Source organism: Amblyomma maculatum, chromosome 6 (assembly GCF_055883805.1).
Source record: "Amblyomma maculatum isolate TAMU_Amacu chromosome 6, ASM5588380v1, whole genome shotgun sequence".
In the NCBI taxonomy this organism is placed as follows: Eukaryota; Metazoa; Arthropoda; class Arachnida; order Ixodida; family Ixodidae; genus Amblyomma; species Amblyomma maculatum.
Genome location: NC_139349.1, coordinates 148,551,135 through 148,578,983, shown reverse-complemented (window position 1 = coordinate 148,578,983; position 27,849 = coordinate 148,551,135). Strand labels below are relative to the sequence as shown.

At 44.2% G+C, this 27,849-nt stretch overlaps 1 protein-coding gene across 2 annotated transcripts in view; it reads right to left on the bottom strand.

Moving 5' to 3' along the window:
- Awh (LIM/homeobox protein arrowhead) overlaps nucleotides 1-17,002 on the bottom strand; it is a 186,808-nt gene extending 169,806 nt beyond the window's left edge. Inside the window, exon 1 of one of the 2 annotated variants that reach the window (XM_084605750.1) lies at nucleotides 16,871-17,002. In XM_084605750.1, coding sequence (XP_084461876.1) covers nucleotides 16,871-16,915 — 45 coding nt within the window. In that variant the 5' untranslated portion in view covers nucleotides 16,916-17,002. The remainder of the gene's footprint in view (nucleotides 1-16,870) is intronic. The other variant, XM_084605749.1, reaches the window with a different exon arrangement.
- Between the last annotated feature and the right edge of the window lie 10,847 nt (nucleotides 17,003-27,849).

Genomic DNA, 27,849 nt, shown 5'->3' with positions numbered 1-27,849 from the left:
GGCTAACTACGGCTGGCAAAGCGTGTATACGCGAAATTGGGGAATCATTTACCATAGTTGGCTGCTCGCTCTCTTTTTCATCTGCTCCTCCTCATAGCTTATAAGCTCGCAGGCTTCGACCCCTTTCAATGGAAAGTGTCCACAAGGTCTCGCAGTTTCAGCACGTTGTGATAGGAATCGGATTCTTACTTGACATGTTGCATGAATGTCCCAGTCCGAAGAAATATAAGTGCGTTGCTGCCGAATTGCCTGCGCCACGACAGGAGGTCATTTCACATACGAGAAATGCAACGAAACTCGCCTTCGGTTCAGCTTTACCCTTCTCTCAAGATAATTGGTCCTTTCCCGTGGAGAAAGGGCAGTATTTTTGTAATTGTGACAAAAATGCTTACAAATTTTACGCGTAAGAAAAAAGTGTCTGGAAAAAAGCTACTTACAATGGAGCTGAATGTTGCGCTATGGCGATGATGAACAATGTATCAACAAATGAATTCGTGGCATTGCACTTTGACAATGATCTGTTTTTCATCAAAGTTCTATACAAAAATAAGTGCCCCAAATGAAAAAATAAATAAAACCTATGAAAAACGAATGCATAAAGCAAGTATTAAAATTTGGAACTTTTGTTTAGTACAAAATTAAGCATTTATAAAAATGGAATGAACCACACGAGATAAAGAAACATAAGTATGAGTTGCTCGAGACTATGTGCGCCCATGTTTGTGTCTGAACTGAGATGGAATAAAGGCACTGGAGGCACTTGTTGACTAGGTGGCACAATGCAAATTTACAGAATGCGCTTCTTGTATACTCCCGAAAACGCGTTTGGCAACGCCAATTGCACAGACTGATAGAAAAAGTTATCTGCTGAAGGATTGATGTCACGCTTGGTTTCTAATCGCCGTGATGTCAAAAATATATAACAAAACAAAAATAAAAGTACGCAAAACATATGCACAAAACAGATAATAAAAATGGAACAACATTTAGTACAGCAATGAAGCACAGAAGCATAAATGCGATACATCACAGGAAAAAGAAGGCAAGAGCTGCACACATGCGTAGCTCGAGGTCATGTCCGCAAGCAACACGAAAGCTTAGAGTACCTTTGAGCCCAGAACGTTTATCGCTCTTTTAGTCCTGCATGCAGCAGTAATTAGAAATGAAACAGATACCAAATGAAAAAAAAAAAGAATACGTGTGTCCATGAATCAGTCCGAACAGGGATGAAATAAGACAATGTACGATATGTTTGTGGTTACTGCACGGCACGTAAGGCTTTGCAGGCACCCTGGCATAGCCTCGCGGACCCGGCGACCAACACTCCCCAGCGCTGTTAGTTAGTCCACGTTCGCGAGCTTCTGTGTTATGTTTGCATGGGGAATTTAGCATTCTTTTGAAACGATATTCAGTACTGCAGCACACTTACAATTTTGTACTCATCACGAGTTTCACCATATGAAAAAGGGACCTGAACATAAAAAATTAACCCTGTAATGTTCAGGCATAAAAACATCCAGCAAAACATTATGGAATTCAAAAATCTTGCTTGCAGGTGTCCCATTACGTCAAAAATATTAATGACCGTCTGTCTAAGCATCTAAGCAGAACGGCGTGCATGCTATAGGATGGTTATAATTATTTCTTAATGGATATGAAAAACAAAAACTGCATGTCAGTATGGTGGTTCCTGCTGGCTTGTGGGGTTTAACGTCCCAAAGCGACTCAGTCTATATGAGCGACGCTGGGGGTCCATGCGGTAAATCAAGAGTCAAATATAACTCCTCCATCACTTTTGAACACAGAATTTCAGCCAAGAACATGGTTTGCAGTTAGCGCTTGTATTTTTGTTTTGTTAATGAATCTATACTTAACAGCAGGCCCGCACCGCCTCATGCGCAGACACACCTCAATTTTTTTTTGTTAAAAAATTTGCCCCTGCGTTGGTTCGGTCGTGTGGGCTATACTGAGTATAGGCTCAATGCAAACCACGGCAGCCATATACTTCGACGGTGGCGAAAAGAAAAATGTACGCATGTGCCATAGTGTCGCAGTGCATGTTAAATTTAAAACACTAGGTGGTCTGAATTATTTCTGAGTTCTCCCGTATGGTGCTCCTTCGTGGCCAGTGCGTCATTTCAGAACGTGAAATCTTACAATTTACTTAAAAAAAAAAACGAAGGAAACACCGTTTTGAATCATTCTAGAAATTCACGTAGTTCAGCAAACAGAGGAAAATTATTCACATTTATTTTACTCTGTATGATGAGCGATACACAAACCAATGCAGGGTTAACAAAAAAAAAAAAAACGTATATCGCAGGTGAGAAGTAGCTGCCTGATGTGTACCGAACTGTTGTTTGAACTGGGCATCAACTGCATTATTTCTGCCTTGCTCCAAGCTAAGATCCAGATTGTCCAAAAACGTCATCCTCCAATATTTTTTCTTTCGAGGTTACCCGAACAGCATATCTTCCAAGGTTCGTCTTTTTTCCTTTCCTTTTTTGTCTTCCGAGTTCCTTTGCTTGTCCTAACACCGAAATCGTCACATCTAAAGTGATGATTGCGGTGTTCCTGCTGGGTCGATCACCATGCTCATGATGTCTCCTCGTCATCGCCACCAATATATGATATGGTACCCATAGCTGTATTTAGAGGAAAAGTCTGTATGAATTGTGGTAAAGCGCCTGCTTTGGAGTGGCTGAAACTTCCATTCGTGTAGCATTTTTTTTTCTTTCGCGTCAACGGCACTGCTGCGCGCTGGAGGCTTGTTAAAGGGACTATGAGATGCTTAAAATGAGGTAGAGCAGAGCAGTCGAGAGATAGGTACATACGCACTAGTCACTTCGTGGCATGAATGTTTGAGGAGGAGGAGGAGGAGGACGAGGAAAGGTAGGGAGGTTAACCGGCCGTAACAGCAACCGGTTTGCTACCCTCACTGGGGGAAGGGGGTGAGTGGATATAAAAGTTGTGAGAGAGGGATGGTTGAAGTTAGTACAGTTACATCACAGACATGCCACATCACATCACCATCAAAGTCATATCACTTAACATAAGGGCAAGCTCATAGTCTTGTATTAGGCCTGTGATTTTCATAAAGCGGAGCACTGCCTGGGAGGCCTTCACCGCAGACGATCGCCGTGGCCAGGGACCTAAAATCTTAATTTCAGTCAATCGGCGTCCATCTAGATGCTCCAGCGTACGGCACAGACACTATCTTTCCTTACTGTATATTATAGGGCACTTTCAAAGAATGTGGCCTATAGACTCATCGCATCCACAGTTTGCACATGCAGGGCTATTTGCCATGCCTATCATAAAAGAATACGAGTTTGTGAATGCTACACCAACCCACAGGCGGCACAGCAAAGTTTCTTCGTGTCGGGTTAGGCCAGGTGAAAGCCGGAGCTTCAGGTCAGGGTCCAGGGACTTTAAGCGGCAGTTCACAAATTGGCCAGAATGCCACAAGGAGAGTGTGTGTTTCCGCGCAAGTGCGCGAAGCCTGCCCGCTGCGTCTGCCCTGGAAAAGGGAATCAACACGCAATCGCCGTCTTGACGTTTGAGCTAGCTTCATTAACACAGGAGAATGACGCTCCTCTTCTCCTCCGTCAACACTCCGAGACACCATAAAAGAAAAACAAAGCCGTGTGCTGCGCGATGTCAGTGCACGTTAAATAACCCCAGGTGGTCGAAATTTACGCAGTCCTCCACTCATAGCCTCAGTCGCTTTGGGACGTTAAACCCCACACACCAAACCGAACCAAACCAACAAAGAAAACAGCTCGCGGACTCTGCCCGGCCCATGAAAACGTCATCGGCTGACGCTCGGTTCGCAAACTTCCTGTTGTTGACGCGCCCGTTTTCCCCAGCATAGAATTTCTACTCCCCACGCCACCCACACATTCATCGGTCTCTGCCTTTCCCTCGTCTGCGCTTGCATAGCTTTCAACCTTGTCTCATATCTTCCTCTGCCGCCGGTTTCTCCAATTTCTTGACCTCTCGGAATTGTGTGCGAACGCAGCCCGAACGACCCGGCTCGCTTGCGGGCGCGAAGTTCCTAAAGATACGTCGGACGTACCCATTCGGTTCTCGTGAAGATACGGCGGACGTCGATATGCAGGCTCATGGCTAAATACATGCCGAACGTACGTATGCCCACATTGCGCTTGCTACGCGTGAATGAATCTTATCCTTTATGATATCAGCTAACCGCAACTCTGGATGAGAGGCTACGAAGAGTTCGTCCATTCAAACGTAGATCACGGTCTTCACTAAGGATTGTGTATGGCAATCACCGGATGTTACGCACATAGCTGCAGGCAATGTGACGTACTCCACCAGCTGGCATCGAGATACGCACATCCACGATCAGCTTTCGCTATCAGCATCTCAACTATCATCTCAGTCTGCCCGTAATGCAAGCAGGCTATTCCAAGCATTTACGCTGTCTTAGATCCTGCATCGACCTCCGAAGATCGAGCGCCGGCATCACACACTAACCTCGCCGTGCAGAAAATTCGGCCTTCAAAAGTATATATATGCTGTTCATTCATTCATTCATTCATTCATTCATTCATTCATTCATTCATTCATTCATTCATTCATTCATTCATTCATTCATTCATTCATTCATTCATTCATTCATTCATTCATTCATTCATTAAAACTGTCAGCCTATGCAGGCTATTACAGGAGTGGAAATAAATAAAATGCACGCAAAAAAAGGAAGTACATTTAAACAACTACAAAAGTCCGACGCAAAAATACAAGCAAATACAGTGGACGTCAAGCAGAAACTCAAACAATACATACAAAAAAAGAAAAAGAAAGGGGGAAACAGATTATGCAGAGGGACAACTTTGATATAGGCGCGCTTTGTTCAAAATATGTTTTTAGGCTTTCAAGAATGGCATTTTGAGCATTACTTTTTACAATGAAGTCCGGCAGCATGTTCCACTCTTTATCACCCGAGAAAAAAAGCTGTATTTAAAACAATCCTTATGAGAAAGCGGCACAGGAATATACATACTATGGCGATGTCTTGATGGCTCATTGGGGTGTATTGCAAAATGGTGTGATGTGTTAATCTTAAAGTGACCATGCATTAGAAGAAAGAGATACTTCAGCCTTTCTATCTTAGTGCGGCATTCTAGTTTTTCGAAGTTGGCTGATTTGCATAATTCGGTTGGTGAATCGGTTCTGCGGTATTTATTGTAGATGAAACGAGAAGCAAGTCTTTGAACTTTTTTCAATTTTTGTTTTGTTAGATCCGGTGTAGGGGTTCCACAAAAATTTCCCATATTCAAGTACCGGTGTTATCAGGGTCCTATAAGTGAGTATTTTTATATTGGGAGTTGCGCTGCGGATATTACGACATAGTCCCCAGGCTGCCCTATGCTTTAGACCATATATTATTTATTTGCGTATTCCAGCGTAGGTCAGAACTGAAGGTCAAACCAAGATACTTGTTATTATGTTATATGCCATGCTAGTTCCTTACACGTAGACAGAGGAAATAACGTATTTCTAGTTAAATCCTTCCTTTAGATTCTATCTCAGAGCCGTGGCAAAAACATGCCTAATTTACTAGAGGACCACGCTGCTACAGCGGCGAGCTCCATGTCGAGGCGAAGATCCGCTGCAGCGCAATACACCAGTGCACAACCAGAAAGCCAGAAGCACGAGTGACCCTCTTCCCTACGACAGCGATGTTCTTTGGTGTTCACGGGAAGACTACACAAGTGCTTAGCCTGCATCTCTCTCTCGTCCTTGAAGTTTGCGTACATGTAGTTTAAACGCCCGCATGCTCGAGGTTAGCGTGACCCGGCTGAACGGCCGCAGCTTTGAAACGAGCGCGGGAGATATACATGCATCGCCGGACTTCGGTACGCGGTAGAAAATGTGCGCTGCACATTTCGTTGCAGAAGCTTATTCTTGGAATTGTGTAGAGAGTGTCATGCAAGCGATCGTTGCTACAACCACGCATCCGTGTTACCACGGCTGGCCTACCCTGATGCGCATAAATGCAGTCGGGTACGTGCCCTCCTCAGTGCGTTGGCCGGCTTTGCAGAGCTTGCAAAACCGCACCGATCACGTCGTCGTTTTATTTTCGTGCCTTGGGTGCTTTCATAGGGACTTTCGATGTGTGCAAAACAAACGTCAGTTGTCGCCAAGCACTTGTCTTGTTGATATTGTTCGCCTTGCGTTTCGAACATACGTCCGCGTGCTCACAAATGAAATATGCAGTTGCACGATAAATATTCTACTTTCGAGGGGCTACATGCTGCTGTACAGCAGTACGGGAAGGAGAAGTTTTATCATTTGTATATCAGCGACTGTCGAACTATCAAGACGGTGAGGAAGAAACGAAACGCCATCTAAATGATAAGCTGCAAAAGTACCAAATGCAATAATTTTGCAGCATAAAAAGCAGGAAGTCCTTCAAGAGCCGGCGCAAGGGAGAACGTGAAACAAGGTTGGATGTTATTCTGACCTATACAATATTTTAGTATCCATATGTACCTCCACTGTTGACCGTAGCAATGATCGAATAGATGACGGATTTTCATAATATCGGGCGCGAAATTGATGACTACTTGCTGCAGTGCTCAGTGTTGGAGAAATTCGGCCTTGATCATGCACAAATCCGTTTTTCAGGTGTAGTCAGCAGCTATAAGTTCGAACAGTTCGTCGTTGAAGTCCGCGGACAGCGCTGGACCGTAGAGCGATTTTCCACGCTACATCGGCGTCTTGCTAAAAAGCCAACCTAGGCGTTTGACGCTCAGCTGCTTTTTGTGGTCCGCTTAATGAAAAGAAACACCTTCAGAAAAACTATAAAGGTTCAAAAATTATATCTTTCATCTCTTTAACACTTTCATTCCCGGCTGTCTTCAACAAACAAAGCAGGCGGACGCTGACAACACATGTGAGCACTTGAGACGAAACCAAACACCTGCGCGTCTTTAGAGATCCATAGAATCACCTTCACAGTTTTTAAAGTTACGCTAGAATTTAGAAAAGGTCACTTTGTGATCGCTGGGACATTAGACCCGCACGATAGTTCTGTCACAGGAATAAGGACCACTTAAGACCCAACGCTTACCTCATATAATACAGCTAACCAAGGTATACTTTATAACGTTGTGTTGATATTTACCGTGTATAAGCGGCCAATGCTGCCATGCACCAAGAACAAGGTTTAAGGTATTTATTAGGTACGTGATGACTAAAATGTTCTTTACAATGTAGCTGGTTCAGGAACATTGCTTCATTTAGGAAACCAAAAATGCAGGAAATTTGAACTAATGCAGTCTCTCCTGCGACCACGCTGGGATGGAAAGGGATCTGTTGCAAAATTGTACACAACGTTTTCGTCTTAATTTTTCGAATCTGGTGCACATGGGAATGTTGTTGGTCAAAAAGTTAAAGGAATCCCCCAAGGAAGAGTAAATTTGTGATAAGAGAGTAATTACTCATTGGCATCTACCAAAGCGCAGCCATACGGCTACAAAGGAAAGCTATACAGCTTTCTCAGAAACTTCGTGTATAGTTAAAGAAAAGTTCGCCCTGGTCCGGGGATGAAACCCGGGACCCCCGCCTTTCCGGGGCAGTCGATCTACCGACTGAGCTAACCGGAATGGTCAGCAGAACAGGTTGGCAGGGCTTGGGTGAATCGATCTACAACTCGAAGTGGGAATGGGGCTGTTCGAGTATTTTAGGGAAACCCCCAAGGTGGAGAAGATTTGTAATAAGGGACTCAATCATTATCATCATCATCATCATCATCACCATCATCACCATCATCATCATCATCACTATTATCATCAGCAGCAGCCTGACTATACTCACTGCAGGGCGAAGGCCTCTCCCATATTCCTCCAATTAACCCGGTCCTGTGCGAGCTGCATCCACTTCACCCTTGTGAACTTCTTAACCTCATCAGCCCAACTAATTTTCTGCCGCCCTCTGCTATGCTTTCCTTCCCTTGGAATCCAGTTTGTTGTCCTAAGCGACCGTCGGTTACCCTTTCTTCGCGCTACATGTCCTGCCCATGCCCATTTCTTCTTCTTGATTTCCATCAGAATGTCAGTGACTTGAGTTATTTCTCTGACCCACTCTGCACTTTTACTATATCTCTTAACGTTATCCCTACCATTTTTTCGTTTCATAGCCCTATGCGTTGTCCTCAACCTAAGTAGAACCCTCTTTGTTAGCTTCCACGTTTCAGCCCCATAGGTAAGTACAGGTAAGACGCAACTGTTGTATACTTTCCTATTTAGCGATGCCGGTAAGCTGCTAGACATAATCTGCGAGTGCTTGCCAAATGCGCTCCATACCAGTCTTATTATCCTTGTTATTTCCCTTTCATGGCCCGGATCTGCGGTTACTACCTGTCCTAAATAGATATATTCGCTTACTACTTCCAGTGCTTCGCCACTTAACCTAAACTGCTGTTCCTTCCCTAGACTATTGAACATTACCTTAGTCTTCTGCATATTGATTTTCAAGCCTACTTTTTTACTTTTCCTATCTATAGGTCATCAATCATTCTTTACAATTCATCCCCTCAGTTACTTAGCAAGGCAATGCCATCAGCAAATCGCAGAATACAGAGGTATTCTCCATCTACTCTTATCCCTAACTTGTCCCGTTCCAAGTCTCTGAATACTTCCTCTAAGCAAGCTGTGAATAGTACTGGGGAGATCGTGTCTCCTTGCCTAACACCTTTCTTTATGAGAATTTTGTTACTTTCTTCATGCAGAACTATGATTGCTGTGCACCCTCTCTACATATATTCCAGCACTTTCACTTACGGCTCGTCTACACCCTGATTTTGCAATGCCTGTATGACCGCCGAGGTTTCTACTGAGTCAAATGATTTTTTCGTAATAAATGAATGCTATGTATAAGGGTTGGTTCTATTCCGAGCATTTTTCTATCACCTGGTTGATGGTATGAATATGATCGATAGTAGAGTATCCTTTCCAAAAACCTGCTTGATCTTTTGCTTGGTTGCAGTCTGAAGTTTCCCTGATTCTATAAGCGATTACTTTGGTAAATACCTTATATGTAGCAGGCCGTAAGCTAATGGGTCTGTAATTTTTCAAGTCCTTAGCGTCCCCTTTGGTATTGGCATCCACCAAAGCTCAGCTATACGGCTATAGAAGAAAGCTATACAGCTTTCCCAGAAACTTCTCAGTTAAAAAAAAAATTCGTCCTTGTCCGGGGATCGAACCCGGGACCCCTGCCTTCCCGGGGCAGTCGATCTACCAAATGAGCTAACCAGGACGGTCAGCAGTACAGATGGCAGGGCGAGAGCGAATTCATTTATAACTCGAATGTTGAAATCTCCTTTCATCGCCTTTAAAAATCCTGCCATTTCACTCTCAATTTGCTTTGTACAAACTTCTTGGTATTTTCATGCAGCATGCTCATACTCTTTAATTTAGCATTGCGGTAAGGTATCCTGGTTATTTAATTTCATCACTTTTCAAGATAGTTGTCCGGCGTCCATAAAGTGTAGGGCTTCTGACGACATAAATACCTTGGAAGTCAAAGAAATAAATGAGACCCACAATCATGAGCTATCTAATGTATGCTTATGCATGTCCCTCGCCCAGTGGAATGGTGTCAGCACATGCTGCTAGGACAGGCCTTGTGGTAACAACAACCCTTGTCTGAGGTGATTCTTTAATGGGGAGTTAAAGCGCCATGTAACTGTTAGCACTGACAGAACTCTTGATCGTGTTATTCATGTCATGTTATGATGCCGCCCTTGCATGCATATAGGTATACATTTCAGACTCGTCAGTGCACCTTATTCACCACTTGCCACCAATGTTAGTGCAAAAATGTCTTTTTCATGCATGTTAACCAGCTTGATTTACAGATGTACTCTGTGCACAATACAAAAGTGCCACGAGCCAAATGTCACGAGGCCACACCTTACAAAGTTACATTTTGAAATATGTTCCGCGAGGCGTTTCAGCTCCGAATAAGAGAGGCTACTCCTCCATGGAGGCACGTTCGTACAGTTTGGTTAACGCGAGGCTTACAGAAGTCTACGCCAGGTTGTTTTTCACATAACAGGCCAACCTACATCATCATCATAATCATCATCATCATCAGCCTGACAATACCCACTGCAGGGCGAAGGCCTCTCCTATACTCTTCCACTGTAGGGTTCAAGTGGATACAGCTAGCACAGAACCGGTTTAATTGAAGAAATATGAGAGAGGCCTTCGCCCTGCAGGGCAGCCTACGATCGTATGCTAATGAGTACGTGTGAGAAAACAGAGACGTGAATTAAGGAATTAATGATTAAGTTGGTAGCACAGGGCATGTGCATTAACGGGAATCCACAGTGGGATCCGCAGACAAGAGCCATATTTGCATCATACCCTTACAGGCGATTAGGTGTCTCCCTAATGTTGAGTGTACTGAAGGCTTGCCATTTTCTTTGTTCTTCTAGGTGAGGAAGATGTGAAAATGATAGCATCGAGAATGCCCGAGACCATCATTAACGAGGATGTTGATCTCAACAGCGTAAAAAAATATTTCACAAAAGATGGGTGACTAGTAGTGCTGGCAACAGCTGAAGCTAAGCGGACAGGCAACGAATGTAGAGATATGTGACGAGACGACCAGTCTGTGGTGTGTGACATCTGCCTCCGTTACTTCATTAAGCGATTGACCAAAGCGGATGGGGATGGTGGTATTGGGAGAACTGCAGTGTAGAGCTTAGATGCAGCCGTCCATTAACAATTGGAGTGCATTAAGTGCATTGTTTTGTTTTTGTTAGATGTTAGTGGCTTCTCTCCAAAAATTATGAGAAATTTCTTACTACGCAATGTTTGGTGAGATGTGAAAAGCGTCTGTGCAGGCTAGAAACATGGCTGCTGCCGTGAGGAATGGTAGGAAAACACACAGAGATGACCTCCATTGCGATTAATGTGCAATAAAACTAGTATTTTTGCTATTTACTTTTCTTTGTATACATTACTTCTGTGAGGGAAACCACAGACTAGAAGGAAATGTAATGGCGTGCATTTTGTTACTTTGCTGACTCAGTAGTTAAAGTGCTTGGTTGCTTGACCCATGGATGCAGATTTGATTCCGCCCCCAGCAGAGACATTTCAATAGAGGAAAAACAATAAGCAGTCATGCACTGTGCATGTTGAAGAACCCTAGGTGGTCGAAATTATTCCGGAGCCTTCAACTGCTGCGTCCCTCATAGCTGTAGGTGTTTTATAATAATAATAATAATAATAATAATAATAATAATAATAATAATAATAATAATAATAATAATAATAATAATAATAATAATAATAATAATAATAATAATAATAATAATAATAATAATAATAATAATATTATTATTATTATTATTATTATTATTATTATTATTATTATTATTATTATTATTATTATTAATAAGTTTATTTTTTCCATCACCGTGTACATAATATCGGGGGTCTGAAGTAAAATCTGCCTTTTGGCAGCTTGACAGAGCCTCAGACCCCCACTTTGGCAAGCGCAAAAGAGACCATGTAACATAAAAACTACAACATGATTACATGACAGAAATCGCGTGCAGAAATACATTAATACCGCTTCACGCACAAAGACAATAAAACACACAATAATAATAAGGCATACAATGTGAAAGAAATTTTCATTGATTTCTCCTAGTTTTTTTTTTTTTTTTTGTCGCCATCGCCATGTTACGGCATATTAAGAAAATACTCAAAAAGTTCTTTAAACGACAGTTCCGATAGAGTGATGTTTGTTTGTAATCTGTTCTCTAGTGTCTGTTTTCCATATGAAGTTCTGTAAGTTCTAGCTTTCCATGGATTGGAGTTGCGGGTTTCATGCGTTTGTGTCCGGCTTTTAGGTTTACCAGTGTTTGAATAAAACCTGTACGGTTTGAGATTTCACGCTTGTAATTACGAGCTAAAACATAGCTTCACAGGTGTAGGACTGAGATTATTTTGTGTTTTAAGAAAAAATAATCTGTATGGTGTAATGGTGCTACTTGTTCCACAATGCGCAAAAAGGGTTTTCGTAGAACGTGCAGTTTTTGCAGATTTTCCTGCGTTGTTGTGCCCCAAGTCAAGATTCCATAACTAAGTTCTTGGAATGCTAAACCAGATATATATCACAACGTACTCTGAGTGAGATGCTATTGATGGTCAGTTAATCATACACAAAAAGACCATTTTTTTTCTGCGTAGGAAAGCAGTTGCTCTACAGTTTTATTGTAGCCTTTATGAAGAATATCACACTGCCTCCACATGACCTTCTCTCGACCCTTGATATGTGCCACAATCACACACCCGATTATGGATTTGTCTAAGGTCACCTGTGCATGCATGGAGGGGACCACTACTTTCCATTTGCCAGAACTGAGATGCATGATCCACATCATGCCTGTAATTGAACTGCCTGCTATTTGAATTGTCCAGCACTGATGCAAGTTTCAAACAACTGAGATTAGCGAAATAATTCAAGCTGAGAACCATGCCAAGAACTGCTTCGGTTTCATCTTCAACAACTGAGAAGTATAATCAGCCAAATGTTGCACAACATAGATGAGAGATTAGAAAATCTAAAAAGGCAACACATCCTATCTGTGGCATATAGGGTTTTACATCCTAAGGTGACACATGTAGCTGTGAAGAATACTGTAGTGGAGGGCTAATGCTTAATTTGACTGCCTTGGCTTTGTACTTCGCGTTGAAATCTTGCTTTCCTCCTCGATCAAAGTGTGGCTGCCATCACTGGGATTAAATATGACGACCATGGGGCAAGTAGCCGAACGCGCAGATGACCATTACAGCTGCCACATGCATGGCAGATATTCATCTTCAGGTATGGACTGACAAACTTAAAAGTTTACTATTTGTGTTTGTCCAGCATGAAAACGCAAAAAAAAACGAAGCAAAAAATAAAACAATGAACGTAGTACATTGAAAAAGCACTAGTCATTAACACATAAAGCATATTTGTTCCATTCATAATGATAAAGTGGCCTTCAATAATAGTACAAGGCCTGAACATTTAAGAAAATTGTGTGCCTGGCAGCTAATAGTTTACGGAAGCGTGAACAATTTTACCTGCTGTAATGCGCATCTCGGCGGTGTGGGCTGGTCACTTATTTTTCTGCCAACTCCAACATGCTAAAAGTGTATCATGTGCATTCCCAACAACTTTGCGCAAGATCAGGTTAAAGTATTGCCGTTTAATTGTCTTTCGAAGCTTCAAAACTCAGAAATATAAACAATAGGCGTGTATTTTATAAATACCACATTTTTCGAGTTTTGATCTCTGTAGTGCAGTCTGATAACAAATTGTCGTTGTCTTATTTTATTCTGACTACGCGCGGCGTGTGTCAACAAATTTCCACGACGCTCTCTTAATATACGCGACATTTTTGGACTTACCACTGCACCTAATAAACACTGACATGTACGTGGAACAATTGCGATTTTAAATGGACATGATGATGTCTGTCCAGACATCAGCACACTTATCACAGCACTGTCGTAAGACGTAGTACGTGCATCACAGCATCTCACGGGAAGCACAAACCGGCGCCTACACCTCCAGTCGTAGAGCAAACAAGAATGACGCGATGCTTGGGCTTGAAACGTGCCGATGGTGCCCAGCTTGTATGTATAAGTACAACTAGCAGCACCGCAAAGCACATTTAAACCTCAATACGAACAGAAAACGATGCGTTATCTGACACGTCTTATCACAGATGGAAGTGAAAAGATTTTGAAGAATCAAAACAATGTAACTACGGTCGTAGGCTATAATCCACATGATAACGAGGGCCAAATGAGCGGGCGTGCGGGCCGCGTGCTGGCCGTCATCAACACCGATTACACGCGCTTTAGCTCAGGCCGTGCGGGTCGCGGGTTGGCCGTCATCAACACCCATTACATGCGCTTGCAGCTCTGGTCGTGCTTGCCGCCCTGCCGCAGTCCAACTCATGTAAACGTCGACCGTATCATCATGCCATCACGTAGTCTATCACCCATTCTAGGCACTACTCTTGCCACTGTACTATTCGTCGTAATTTCACATTTCACGTACGTAGTACCACGGACGGTCTCGAGGGAGAGCGCGCTTCTCTGCTCTTACGGCCTCACCAATGGGGTCTGTTTGCACCGCCCGCCGCGCCTCGGTGGGGTCGCCACCGAGGCCTGCGCCTCTGTTACCGCCTTTCACGCGCAAGGGAAATGCGCGCTCGCTCTTCGCTCCTCCCGTATAAATTGCAACCTGCAGATTCGAACATTTCACCCCTTATGGTTTATACAAAGATGCCGTAATCAGCGTCTAAGATTTATTGTGCATGATGAATAAAATAGTCAATAACCCACTCGCGCACGCCTTCGTCAGTGCAGCCGCGAACGGTGGAATGAAGCTTACCACTTCTCTTACTTACCTCAATACTTTTTGCCTCTAAGTTTTGTACAAAAATAAATGTACCAGGTCATGCAGTGCGCCTTTGAAATCTGTAAGCAGGTGTATAGCGGACCTGACGCGAGTGCTTGTCAAATTTTCGGTGGATATTCGCTACCGTTCATAGAGCAAACACGGCACCGATGAAACTTGACGCCGCGTCTATGATTCAGAGTAAGGAACAAAAATATACGCATATTGTTGAAACTGCAGTTGTTTAGTGGAGTGGGCTGTTCTAGCTTCGCTCAAAACAAATCAGTCGGTTGAAAGGCAGCATATGTATATGTAGTCTCGCGACTAACGTACACGTGTGACAGACGGAATCAGTACGTTAATACATAAACAACAACTTTCAATCAACGAAACAGGCATAAATAACCTGGCGAGTGAAGCGGAATCATGCTATTTTAGGCGTAATGACAACAAGGGTGATGACATTGCAAGTTCAGAAATATTGTCTAATTACAACTTCATTGAACAATTAAGTGCACAGAAGCATATAACCATGGCGTGATATCTGAAAATTTTTTCTTCGCGATTCATATGCGGACGACTCGATTTAAGGACAAATTTGCTCGGGAACAAAACTGTTCATATTAACGAGGCACACCTGTAATTGATTTTTTTTCTTTAGTTCGCCCCAGGTAGCGCCAAAAATATTACAGTACTGTTCGATTTCAGTTTTAGTCTGTTCATATTAACGAGGCACACCTGTAATTGATTTTTTTTCTTTAGTTCGCTCCAGGTAGCGCCAAAAATATTACAGTACTGTTCGATTTCAGTTTTAGTTAAACGTTATTTCGTTGTTCATAATATTGTTTTTTATAACGCCATAGTAGGGCTACAAAGACACGTTAGCATAACCTTTCTACAAACTTTTGAACAACATATATCTAATATATGTATTGTCGTGCCCGGCCAAAGTCGCCTAGAAATTCAGCCGGTGCGTCGGATTGGACCATTTGAGCGTCAACGGCTTCTCAGTTACGGAGACTCAAGTGCTTCCGTTCGAGACTCCGAGTGTGAGTTCGGCACTAGCGTCCATCGGGAGCAGTTCGCCCCCTGAGAGAGCGGACGCGGCGGAATCACCCCGGCCGTCGCTGCGCGAGAACAGTCGCGTATGGCTATGTTAGCTTTCGGCCCCAGAGCCGAACTCGTTGTGTAAATGCCTGTAAATAGTGTATAAAGCTTTTTCTTCTTCTTACTAGCGCCGACTCGGATTCATCGCTACCGGCCAGGGAGCTGAGAGCCCTCGTTCACGAAACGGGTGACGAGCGCTACGCAACCAACTCCTTGGCTGTTGACGGTGGGCTACTGTGTGATAACCCCACCGGCACAACATTGATGGCAGCGGTGGGACTGACCGGCGTCAGGCACCTCGCCGCGGTGAGTACCTGAAGTTTCCTTCAAACGCCAGACTTTCTCTGACACACAGGGTAGCTTAGAGAAAGGCTGAGTTAACCTTGCGTGTTTCAAGCCTACAGGAAGTGTTTTCAAAACCAAGGGATGCTGAGAGGGCAATCAGTGTGAGAAAAGCTTGTGCGTCTCTTACTAGGAGCGAGATAGCGAACCTCTAGTACACTATTCTAAAAAGGCAAACAACAAGAGGCCGGTGTAAATGATGGAGAGTTACAAGGTCAGAGAACTTCTCAAATTTGTGATGAGTTGGGCATCGATTTGGCCTCAACAAAAAGAAAAAAAGGAAATTCTTGAGATCATGCAGGCAGTGGAAGTGACGGATGAGGAAGCCGCAGAGGCCTGGGATGATATTCAAGAGAGAAAAAGGGAGGAGGAAGCCGAAAGGCTACTCCAAAAGCGTGAACCCTTGAACGCCAAGAACGCTATGAGCGTGAAAGGTTAGAACACAAAAAGCGGTTTTCCCGCTTAAAGAAGCTTATGCAGCTCGAGCTTTCAGCACATGAAAAAAGTGTTGAAAGGCATGACGCTATAATTGCCATTCAAGGTAACAGTTCGAAGCCGCGAGAGAGTCTGCAACCGTTCCTCATCGCCGAGGATAGGCAGAGTACTTGGCAGATTTCGAGCGTGTCTGCAAAAGTAAGCGCTTCGAGCGAGATACTTGGGCACAAAAATTGGTAGCTCTTCCCTCCGCTGAGGTGTCGGAAGAAATCAAACGCGTGTTAGACGGTGACTTGAAAAACTACGATTTCCTGAAAGAGTCATTACTGAAAAGATATCAGCTGTGAGAAAACTGTACCAAAGCGTTCTTGGATTTGGCGTAACAATTGAAAGCCGCTATAACCGAATGGCTAGACAATCAGGAAGTCTCGGAGCAACTTGTACTTGCACCTGAGAATGAGACACAGCTTGAGGAAGCGGCCGAGCAACGCGACCGCAGCACCGAGCCTATCGAGTCTCGAACAGAATTGTTTCGGTTTACCTTGGTCGAGCCACTGGCAGCTGAGACGGTTGGAGGCGGCTCCATCGGCGAGAAATCCGCAGTGAAACCGTCCTGCACGCCGCCCCACGTAGCTGTAAGCAATCCACAAAATGAGAGTGCGGATTTTGCATTAAATCAACCGCCTGACAACTCAGAAGCAGAAGTTGTAAAGCGTAGTGGAGATGTAGTCAGGCTAGAAGACGACAAACTGGCGATTTCTGAGTCGCCATAGATTATGACACACAGAAAAACGAAGGGCAGTTCTTGGAAACTGCGCAGCCCACGAGCGTTGAACAGCTAAGGCAGAGCCATGACGTGGACGCTGTCGAGAGCCACACTGGTAAAGTCGACAGCGAGCGACTAGACAGGAGCCGTGAATTTTCGTGTCCTGACGCGCTCAATTGTATTGGCGAAAACAACCCTGGTGCGAACATGGACCTCACGCGATCCGAAGCGCCCCAGCTGTCGGACGAACTTGATCGTGCGCCGGTTAGCGCTGAGCGATGCGGCACACCGGCAGATCAGGGTAACCTGAGTGGCGAGCCTGCAGAGGATATGTTTATCTCGGGGGCTGGCGTGAGCGAGCCTTGTTCGGACGCGACTGGCAGTGAGTCATGCGCTGCTGGCCGCGATGCAGACGCGGCGCCGCACTCGGGCGATGTCGGCGCCATACCCACTCCGGTTACCAGCAGCTTGAAAGAGCTGGTACCAAAAGAAAGAAAGCAAACATTCAAGTGCAGCCGCCGAAAAGAGCGGAAAGGCAGGTGCATGAAAGAATGCTGTCACCGAAAGGTGAGAAAACACAAACGATCGCGAAATGAAAAGAAGCGGCGATCCCAGCGGCACAAATGCACCCGTGTTGAGAAAAAGCGCGATTGGTGCGCAAAGCGTAAGGAACGAGACAGATCGTTCCACAAAGCGAGTAACTTGTGCTCGTCTGTTCTTTCACACACAAAGTGGAAAGAAAGGTCTCGTAGAGAAATGGACAGCTGAAGCTGTACCGAAGGGAGGTGAGCCAAACCGCCCGAATGCTGCTTCGCGTTCTGCCGCTTGCGGAAGAGAGCAGCACAGTGCGAACTCGGATGCTTTGAGTCATGCGCATTCGAGACATAGCTGCCTTCGACGACTGTTTTGTCGCTAACGGTTATGCTGTAGGCAGATCGGGGCAAAATTGAATGACCTCCTTGCTTCTTCAGTTGTGGTTTACGGCCCAAGTGAATTCAATGAGACTCTTTTCCATTACTTGTTACTTTTCCCTGCTATTTAATGTATCATTAATGTGCAAAATTGTTGTTTGAACCTTGTGTACTGCATCCTATACACCTGTCTCTTGTTGTGGTGGGAGAAAAAAGGGGACAGCAATTTACCTAATTGAATTTGAAATTTTGCCTCTGTCTTGTGTTTGACGGGTGACCGAGGGTACATGCTTGTGTTGGGTGTTGCCTGTTGTCGGTCGGTTTTGCAAGCCGCAGAGCAGTTTACCATTACCAGTGGCGAGAGGCAAGGGCATTGGAGCAACCCGAGCGAAGTTTGTCGACGTGCCCCGGCAACAAGGCTGTCGGCAGAGATCCTGACCTGGCGAGTGGAACCCGAGGCACGTGAGACTTCCTGGCGCCCGAACACTGGACGTGAGCTTAGAGGAACCTGGCGAACGAGCGCGCCCGGCATCCGAGCCACATGCGAGCAGCTCGTCTTCCCAGCGCATTGTCTGATGGCGGGGGTGCTGCTGTGCCCGGCCAAAGCCGCCCAGAAATTCAGCCGGACGCCAAACTTCTCCGGCGAACGCCTCCTTCACAACATCCGGATACTGCTCTGCAAAGCACCGGTACACTGGAGGCGCGCCGTGCCAAGGGGAGAGAAGCACCGATTTTGAACATGAGCTGAGCATTCAGACAGCTCGGCGCCGTGGTCCTGGCGGTAGACCCCTTCTCGCCCCGCGGCAAATTTGAAGCAAGAGCGCAGCAATCTCTCCCATTGGCCCTGCGAAAGGGCTGCCGTCGGATTGGACCATTTGAGCGTCAACGGTTTCTCGGTTACGGAGACTCAAGTGCTTCCTTTCGAGACTCCAAGTGTGAGTTCGTCACTAGCGTCCATCGGGAGCAGTTCGCCCTCTGAGAGAGCGGACGCGGCGGAATCTCCCCGGCCGTGGCTGCGCGAGAACAGTCGCGTACGGCTATGTTAGCTTTCGGCCCCAGAGCCGATCTCGTTGTGTAAATGCCTGTAAACAGTGTATAAATTGCTTTTTCTTCATCTCACCAGCGCCGACTCGGATTCATCGCTACCGCCCAGGGAGCTGACAGCTCTCGTTCACGAAACGGGTGACGAGCGCTACGCAACCAACTCCTTGGCACAACCCTGTTGACGGTGGGCTACTGTGTGATAACCCCACCGGCACAACAGTATGCAGCATTAATGTAGCATTATTGAAAATGGTAAAATAACCCTGCACGAGCATGTAGTCTACCAATCGTGACGGTACGCCACTCCGCAATACAGTACGGTATACAACTCCTATACTCACCTCTGAATAAATAGCATAGAAACAAGCCTTTATATTCATTATTTAGGAGTGCCCCTTGAGTGATAGTGGCGAATGTGTAAAACCAAAATAATTGGGCGGTGCTTGCTCTCAAAGGAAGGCATTATTGCACAGATAGTTACAAGAAACTGTTAGTTTAAAAACATACTAAAAAAAGAAAGATAATGACATTAGGAATTAGTCTTGAAATACATTTGCTATGTTTTTTAGTGAAATAATGAATATAGCATGTAAAAATTTCATTAAAACAACGTTTATTTGCAGAACTAAAATAATGTTTATATAAATATTTATGTAATACAATATATCAAAATTGCTAATTTATAAGTTATAATAACATTTAAAACTTAATTTTACAGCCTTTACCTTGACTGTTATACTAAAACGTTATGTCATGCAACCATTAGGCAAATTACATTACATTTTTATGAAGTTATTTTCGTCTTCGGTGCTTTCTGGATCGTTTCTTATCTAGCGCCACTGCCATGTTAGCCTTCAAGAATCTTTGATGTTTTCACTGCTCATTCAATTTCTTTACTCTTATTATTGTAGGGTTGGGAAAAATTCGGGTTGAAATGAACAAATTAGCTACTGTGCCGTAATATATGTCATATGCTTGTCGAACTTGCTGCGCGACAGTGTTTTTTATATAAAGACTGTTCACGAGCGTAGTACGCTGACGACATGCGGCTGCAGCATCTACCTTCTGTGGTCTTTCATTTCGGGGCTGCATTCATCACGAAACCTGCACACGAAAGCGCGACAAAAGCCATCCGGCCGCCGCTGAAGCAGGTGCGGAGCGAACAGTGAGCAGGTCGCGCCCCTAGTGGCGGCGGAGAGCGTAACTCAATGAGAAAAGCTCCCATTCTCAAAAGGAAGATTAGCTCCAGCAGGAGACGCACTGCGAAAGCACAGCGCGAAGTGGAGTTGTTGGCACGAAAGGCTAGAACGATCCCTTTTGCGAGGTCTCCCTCGGGTCCTCTTCGCTATTAGAAACCCCGTTACAAATACATTTTTTTTAACTTACCTGAGAAAAGAAAAGTTAGTTAATTAGTTAGTTAGTTAGTTAGTTAGTTAGTTAGTTAGTTAGTTATATGGGGTTTTATGGCGCATAAGCAACGGCGGCTATCATGCGCCAGACACAAGGTTAGATGATCTATCAGATGTCTAAGGTTATGATACTTAAATTTGATTTAAAACATTGGCTTTCTTAGAAAAACGCAAACTACAGAAACATCGACGAGTGCTTGTTCGCCTAAAAGCAATGCCGGGTGAAATGGGGTGTGTTCGTTATAAAATGCAGTAAAATATCTTTTCCTTTGTTCTTCGAGTTGTGAGCATGAAAGTAAAATATGATTAACTGTGAGCTCGTCACCGCACATTTCACACACAGGTTTGTCTTTTTTCGTTAGCAGGAAGTTATGGGTGATGTGCGTGTGACCTATGCGTAAACGGCATAAAATTACCTCGATGAATCGTTTGGGGGGCTTTACGTTGTGAAGCTTGTTATTTAGTTCATTTTCCCAAGCGTCCTGCCACTTAGCTCTCAGTTTGCAGCGTATTAATTTCGCAAAATCTCTGTGTGGCACGTAAATTTGTTTTATTTGCACATTTTTTGCCCGTGCAGCGCATACGTCTGCTCGTTCATTACCCCTTATCCCAACATGACCGGGTACTCAGCAGAATTTTATATTATGTTTTCGTCTTGTGATATTTACTATGTTGTGTATAATCTTTCCTATCAGTGGTTCAACTGCATTTTTGGAGTTTATTGCAGTGATGACACTTAATGAATCTGTGTAAATGATGCTGTTTTTGATGTTTGTATCTAATATTTTCTGGACGGCAACATAAATAGCATAGCACTCGGCTGTAAAAATTGATGAACATTGAGGCAGTCGTATTATTTTAACTGTTTTATTTTGCACTACTGCACTACCAACACAGTCTTTTGTTTTTGAGCCATCTGTATAAAATGCAATCTAATTTTTATATTTTTCTTTTAATGCGAGTAATTCTTGTAATATATGCTCACGCGGTGTGCATGTTTTCTGATACGGTGTTAGTGTGAGGTTGGAAACTGTTGGGAGGGTGTACCATGGTGGGTGTGGTTTGTTTCCTGGGGCAATACTTGGCATTTCGCTAATGTCTATGTCCTGCCATATTTGTTCAAAGCGCATGAAAAGTTGCTTAATCATCCGGGATTTGTTGTTGAAGATTGTTCTAGATGGACATTTCGTGACTATTGAATAACAGAGATGTTTTGGCTTAGAATGGGTTTTAAGGATGTATCTGCATGTTAGTGCGGTTCTTCTATTTTCTAGGGCAGGTTCATTTGTTTCTGCGTAAAGACTTGCTATTGGAGATGTTCGGTACGCACCAGATGACAGCCATAAACCAATATTGTGTGTGGAATCAAGTCGTTTTAAATAAGGTGGTCTGGCTGAGCCATATACTATGCATCCATTGACCAACTTTGAGCGCACCACAGAGCGATTTGTAAAAGGCATAATCGATCGGACCCTCACCGTTTTCGCGACAGCACCTGTAGGAAGTTAAGGGCTAGGGTAGCTTTCTTCTTCAGGCAGTTTATGTGGGGTACACATATAAGCTTTCTGTTAAATATGACACCTACAAATTTATGTTCTTGTTTTATGGTAGTATGGTTTGGTTCAAGTATCGTGTGGGATTGATCTGTAAAGCCTCGTTGCAGCGAAAACACAACGGCTACTGTGTTTTTGGGAGAAAACTTATATTCATTAATGTTTGCCCAGGGAGATAGCTTATTTAGTGGTATTTGTATTTGTCTTTCACAGGTGGATATGTTGAAGGAAGTGCATGTTGTTTGTAAGTCATCTACATAAACGGAATACATTATGGACTTGGGAATTACTTTAACAAATGAGTTCATTTTTACTATGGAGAGTGTTGTGCTTAGGTAGCACCCCTGTAGTACACCATTTTATTATGTAAATGTTATGGACAGCACTGTGCCCAAGCGGACTTGGAATGTACGATTAGTCAGGAAGTCGTTCAGGCAGTTCAGCATCCTGCCACGGATTCCTATAGATCTGCTATGTCGCGCAGGATACCAAAACTCCACGTGGTGTCCTAGGCCTTCTCCAGGCCGAAGAAGACCGCGATGCAGTGTCGCCTGTGGCTGGACGCCTCCCGGATTGTATTTTCAAAGCAGACAAGATGATCTGTTGTCGAACAGAATTTTTTAAAGCCACACTGTTGTGCATCTAGAAGTTCTCGGGTTTCTAGAACAAAGTTAAATCGAATGTTTACAATGCTTTCAAAGGATTTAGCAATACAGCTGGTAAGGGCTGTGGGTCTATAACTGTTAGGGTTTGTGGGGGGTTTACCTGGTTTAAGAAAGGGTGCTATTATGGCCTTTTTCCATGCTTCCGGTATTTTGCCAGTTGTCCCTATTTTATTAAAGAATTTTAGCAATGTCTCTACGGCCGCCTGTGAGAGATGGGCGAGCATTGCATAGTGCACATTATAAGGGCCTGGTGCTGTTTTCTTTCCTGAGGTTAAGACTCTGTTTAGTTCTTGTATTGTGAAAAGCCGGTTGAATTCTTCATCTAAATCTGCTGTAGAAGCAAGCTCGTGTTTTTCTGCAATTGTTTTGTGTGTTTTAAATGTTAGAGTGTAGTTGGACGAGCTTGAAACATTGGAAAAGTGCTCGCCTGAAATGTTAGCTTGTTCTTCTAATGTTATCTGCTTTCCGGGTGGTGTCAGCATAGGGTATGCGTAAGGGGTAACATTTCCTGTGTATTTGCGTACCTGTTCCCACATTTTTTAGAGGGCAGTGAGCTGTTTATGGAAGACATGTATTTTTGCCATGAGGTTCTTTCTGCATTTCTCCGTACATACCGCGCTCTGTCTCTAGCTTCTCTGAAGTTACTTAGATTCCCTGCTGTCGCATATCGACGGAGGGTGCCCCATGCTTTGTTTTGCTCCTTTTTTGGTAATTTGCATGCCACGGTCTACCATACCTTGTGTTTTTTTTCTTGGCGGTATTGAAGTTTGCGGGATGGCTACTAAAGCTGCTGATTTTATGCACGTGGTAAATCTTTCATTTATTTGTTCTACAGTCAAATCTTCAGAGTGTACTTTTTCTAATGTAGCATTTGCTCTAAAAACTGACCAGTCGGCGAAGTAAAGCTTCCATCGCCGTGGCCTTGATGGGACGATGGGTATAGAGGATGATAACTTTAAAATGGCGGGTAAATGGTCGCTACCCTGAGGGTCATCTAAAACATCTCAGTTAAAATCGTTAAATATGGATGGTGAGGATATAGATAAATCAAGAAAGCTCAAGCTGCCTGAGCTGGGGCAGAAATATGTCGGCTTTCCAATGTTCAATAGACATATGTTATTTGACAAGATAAAATCTTCTATAATTTGCCCTCTCTTGTCGGTTCGTTCACTCCCCCAAAACGAAGAGTGCCCATTAAAGTCCCCAACTACCACGTATGACAATGGTAACTGTTGAATAAGATCTTCTAAGCCACAGACTGTAATAGTTTGATGTGGAGGTAAATATAAGGAACAAACTGTGATTGTTTTGTGGCTAACTATGCTGAGTGCAACTGCTTCTAGATGTTCGGTTTGGTTTGGTTTGTGGGGTTTAACATGACAAAGCGATTCAGGCTATGAGTGACGCCGTAGTGGAGGACTCCGGAAATTTCGACCACCTGGGGTTCTTTAACGTGCACTGACATCGCACAGCACACGGGCGCCTTGCTTTTCGCCGCCATCGAAAATCCGCCGCCGAGGCTGGGATGCGATCCCGCGTCCCTGGTAACAGTAGTCGAGCGCCGTAACCACTGCGCCACCCCGGCTTCTAGATGTGTGTTCAAAGGTATTTCTCTAACAGGGACGTCGCTTGGTGTTATGATTGCGACGCCTTCTGAGAGTCGGCTCGCCTGCTGTCTGTCACGTCTGAAGGTTTCATATTTTTTCAGAATATTTGCGTTTTGGTGGACGAAGTCTCCGGGAGGCACAAAGCAATAGGTGCCATTGATTTAAGTATATCTGTGATATCTGTATAGTTTTTCAGCAAGCCTATGCCACGGACGCTCGATGGAAGCGCACTGGGTGCGGCCTGCTGCGTCGCGCCGCCGTCAATGGGCAAGCGCGTCCTTAGGGAGTTTACAGTTGCGCCCGCTATTTCTAGTGAGGGCGCCACTGTTCGGGGACACGTCGCCGCCGGAATCGCCGGCTCTGAGCGCGCGGTTTGCTTCCTTTCTGGACGTGTTCGCTTTGCATATGCGTTGTCAACGCAAACTTTTTTGTGTGCACGCGTGCAAACACGTTAACGTTGAGACGGGACGTGTTTGTTTTTTAAGGCGAACACCGTTCTAAGCTCATGGAGTGAAAATCTGTGCGCAGAAGCTGTGCCTCTTTGCGCTGGTGTGTCAGGCGCGAAAAGCGGACATGCCAGGAGGGAAATTAAGAATGAAAATGATTGACGGTGATATGTAATCAATAAAAGTTGTATACATTGATAGAGGTAATGACTAATGCTATCAGTAATAATGATTAATAATGACTAAAATGACTTGTAATGACCAGTATGTCAAAACTACAACATATAATGACCGCAACTGATTAGAAATGAGTCAAAATGCTTAGCGGTGTGTGGTATTGAATATAATAGCTAGGCATGACTCATCATTACTGCTAATGACTACGAAATGACCAATATGTCAAACGACGACTTGCAATGAACACTACTGATTCTAAACGAGTAACTTGCTTAGTTGAGTGGTAAGGACTACAATGACTACGCAGGCAGACTCATCACGACTGGGAAACGACCAATATATCAAACGACGAGTTGAAATGACTGCAACCGTGGCAATTGATGAGAGGCAAACGATAGGAGAAGGGTAGGCTTTCGCCGTCCTCCGCTTAAGAGACATCTAAGAGACCCTCTAATTTTATCTGCTGAGCTCGCTTCAGGCAAAGGCAGCAGCGAAGAGTGGAAATGCACTCGCTTCCTTTGAAATAAAGCGGCGCTGAGGTTAAAAAGTCCAAATGCTGAAGCATAATCCCCTACCAGCTGCCGCCGAATTTGCTACAAGGGGCAGCAGATTTGACTTGTTGGTGATTAATTATAGGTTAACAGCGCAAACAACGTAACGGGAACACAGGAGAAGACGGCACAACTGCGCTAGTTGTGTCTTCCTCTTTTCCTGTGTTCCCGTCATGTTGTTTAACCTATTTAGTTACCAGGGAGCTGGCCAGTGAACTAGGATTTTTAACGATGTGTGAAGTAGAATGAACACGATGATGTAGCACCACAAGCTTTTCTCGCAGGTTATGTTGCGAGGACATATAAAAAAAAGGTACGATGTTTTTTTTTTTCTTCATATAAGCATGCAATTTGTTCTAAATTTTGCAGCTAGTCTGAGTGGCCTTGCAAGCAAGGTAGCCTGTGCATACAACATTTGTTTATACTCTTGAGACTGTTTGAGCTGATGCGATAAACTGAAAAGCTCCGTTCCACAGAAAATCCGGCGCACGCTCTGTCGGCGGAAAGTCGGAAAAATACCTCTCTGGCAGGAGGCACTTTTGCTGGTGACATGGCTAGACACCTTTGGCTCAATGAGAACACATGACATGTTCAATGTGGCAGGAGCTGCCAATTCAGAGAAAGTCAATAAGATGTAAGGGTGAAATGGGAATTGAAAGTGGGACCCTTAGATCCCAAGTCAGGCACACTATACTCCTTCAGGGCACGTTCGTATACAGCTTCGGTAAAGAGGTGTTTTATATACTTATGTGTAGGGTGCTATTTCATATAATGCGGTGGCTTAAGGCTGTATTATCATGAAATGCGACAGAGGAAGTAATTAAGGGATACGGTGAATAAGCAGGTAGCAATGTGTGGGTACGCTAACGAGGCTCCGCAAGGAGACTTAGGAACCCCAAGTTTTGTTTTTCACTACCAAGTTGTTGCTTAATTTATGCGATATTTGGTAATGGTTTTGAGGCGGGATGTCAGTCATGCAAGAGCCTGTTATAGGAAATATGAGTCAACTGGACCAGTTACAAGTTAATGAAAACCAAGGACAATGGAGGCTTGAAGTACCCCGCAAAGGAAAAAAATCAAGCTTTGTCAGCTTACGAGCACCTTCATTAACCGGATAATGAAGTCGAAAGAGGTCCGGCAAAGTAGCAAGCTGATGAAACTTTTGATTTCAGCATTGTTTTCTCATTGTACACAGTGACTGCAGCTAATCTATGAAAACAATGATCATGCCCATGCTGAGTAGCCATGCAATATATCGTTAAGTTGCTGCACCCACTGATAGCGAGCTGGGCTGGAAATGTCAACTCAACAGTGGAGCGACGTTTATGGCTATGACATAAACCTCTCTCAAGAAAGGTTTTCGGTCTGCGAATTGTACTTTTCTTCCTTTTTTGTGTGTGTGGCCATTTAATAAGCGTACTCGGCTGCTCACTGAATCTCCTGCAGTTGCGCTCTGAAGCGTGAACATTCTTGTGATCGCAGGTAAGAATTAGTTTCACAACAGGAACACTCGATGCGCGTTCTTCCATTGAAAATTACAAACCAGAAAAATTATATGGGTTTGCGAGCAGCCAAAAAAAAATAGTAATAAAAACTTTCTGCGCATATACGTAGCACATTGAGACAGACCAACACTATGAAGCGCGCTTACTTTGACCGGTCATGCAAAATGCGGGAAGCCATGACGGATAGCGTTCTGGCGTACAAAGTTTAAGGTCTCCAACTAAGTCGAATATACCAGGCAATTGTCTAGATTTTACCTAATAAACACCTTCATAATTTCACCATAACGTTTGTCAGAATGAGATAAAAAGGTTGGTTACCAGTCGCATTTTCACAGAGGTTGCTCACAGTAGGAATTTTTTTTTATTAGATAGCGCTAGCAGTTTTGAGCAGGTTGACATTAATTTGTGTATAAAAGCTGTATGCAGGAATGAGTATGAAAATGACATACGGAATTCACGACATATAGAGATTTAAGTGGTTGTGCATTAGGCTACCATGGCAGCTGAACAGCTTCGAATTGTTCACATTTTCATTTGACAAACAACTTGATCTGAATGCAACATCACGGTAATGCGAGCACTCCAATCGAGTTGCCTTGAACCACCATCACATTAAGTTTTTCGGGGCACACTCTAGTATACATCCTTGCCGAGCTAGCGCTAAGGGCTGACATGCCCACACTAAGTCATGACAGTATATACGAATTCGTGTTGCCAAATTGTATGAAGCGGAGCTCTTATGTCCTTAAAATAACAGGCTCATACAACGCCAACGCCTCACGCAAAGCGCAGCCAGGCGCAGCTCTCCGCGCGCGGCAGCGCGCGGCTGTCCCCGAGCGGTGGCGCCGCGACGGCGGCGACGGGAAGTAGGCGCCTCCCGCCGGTT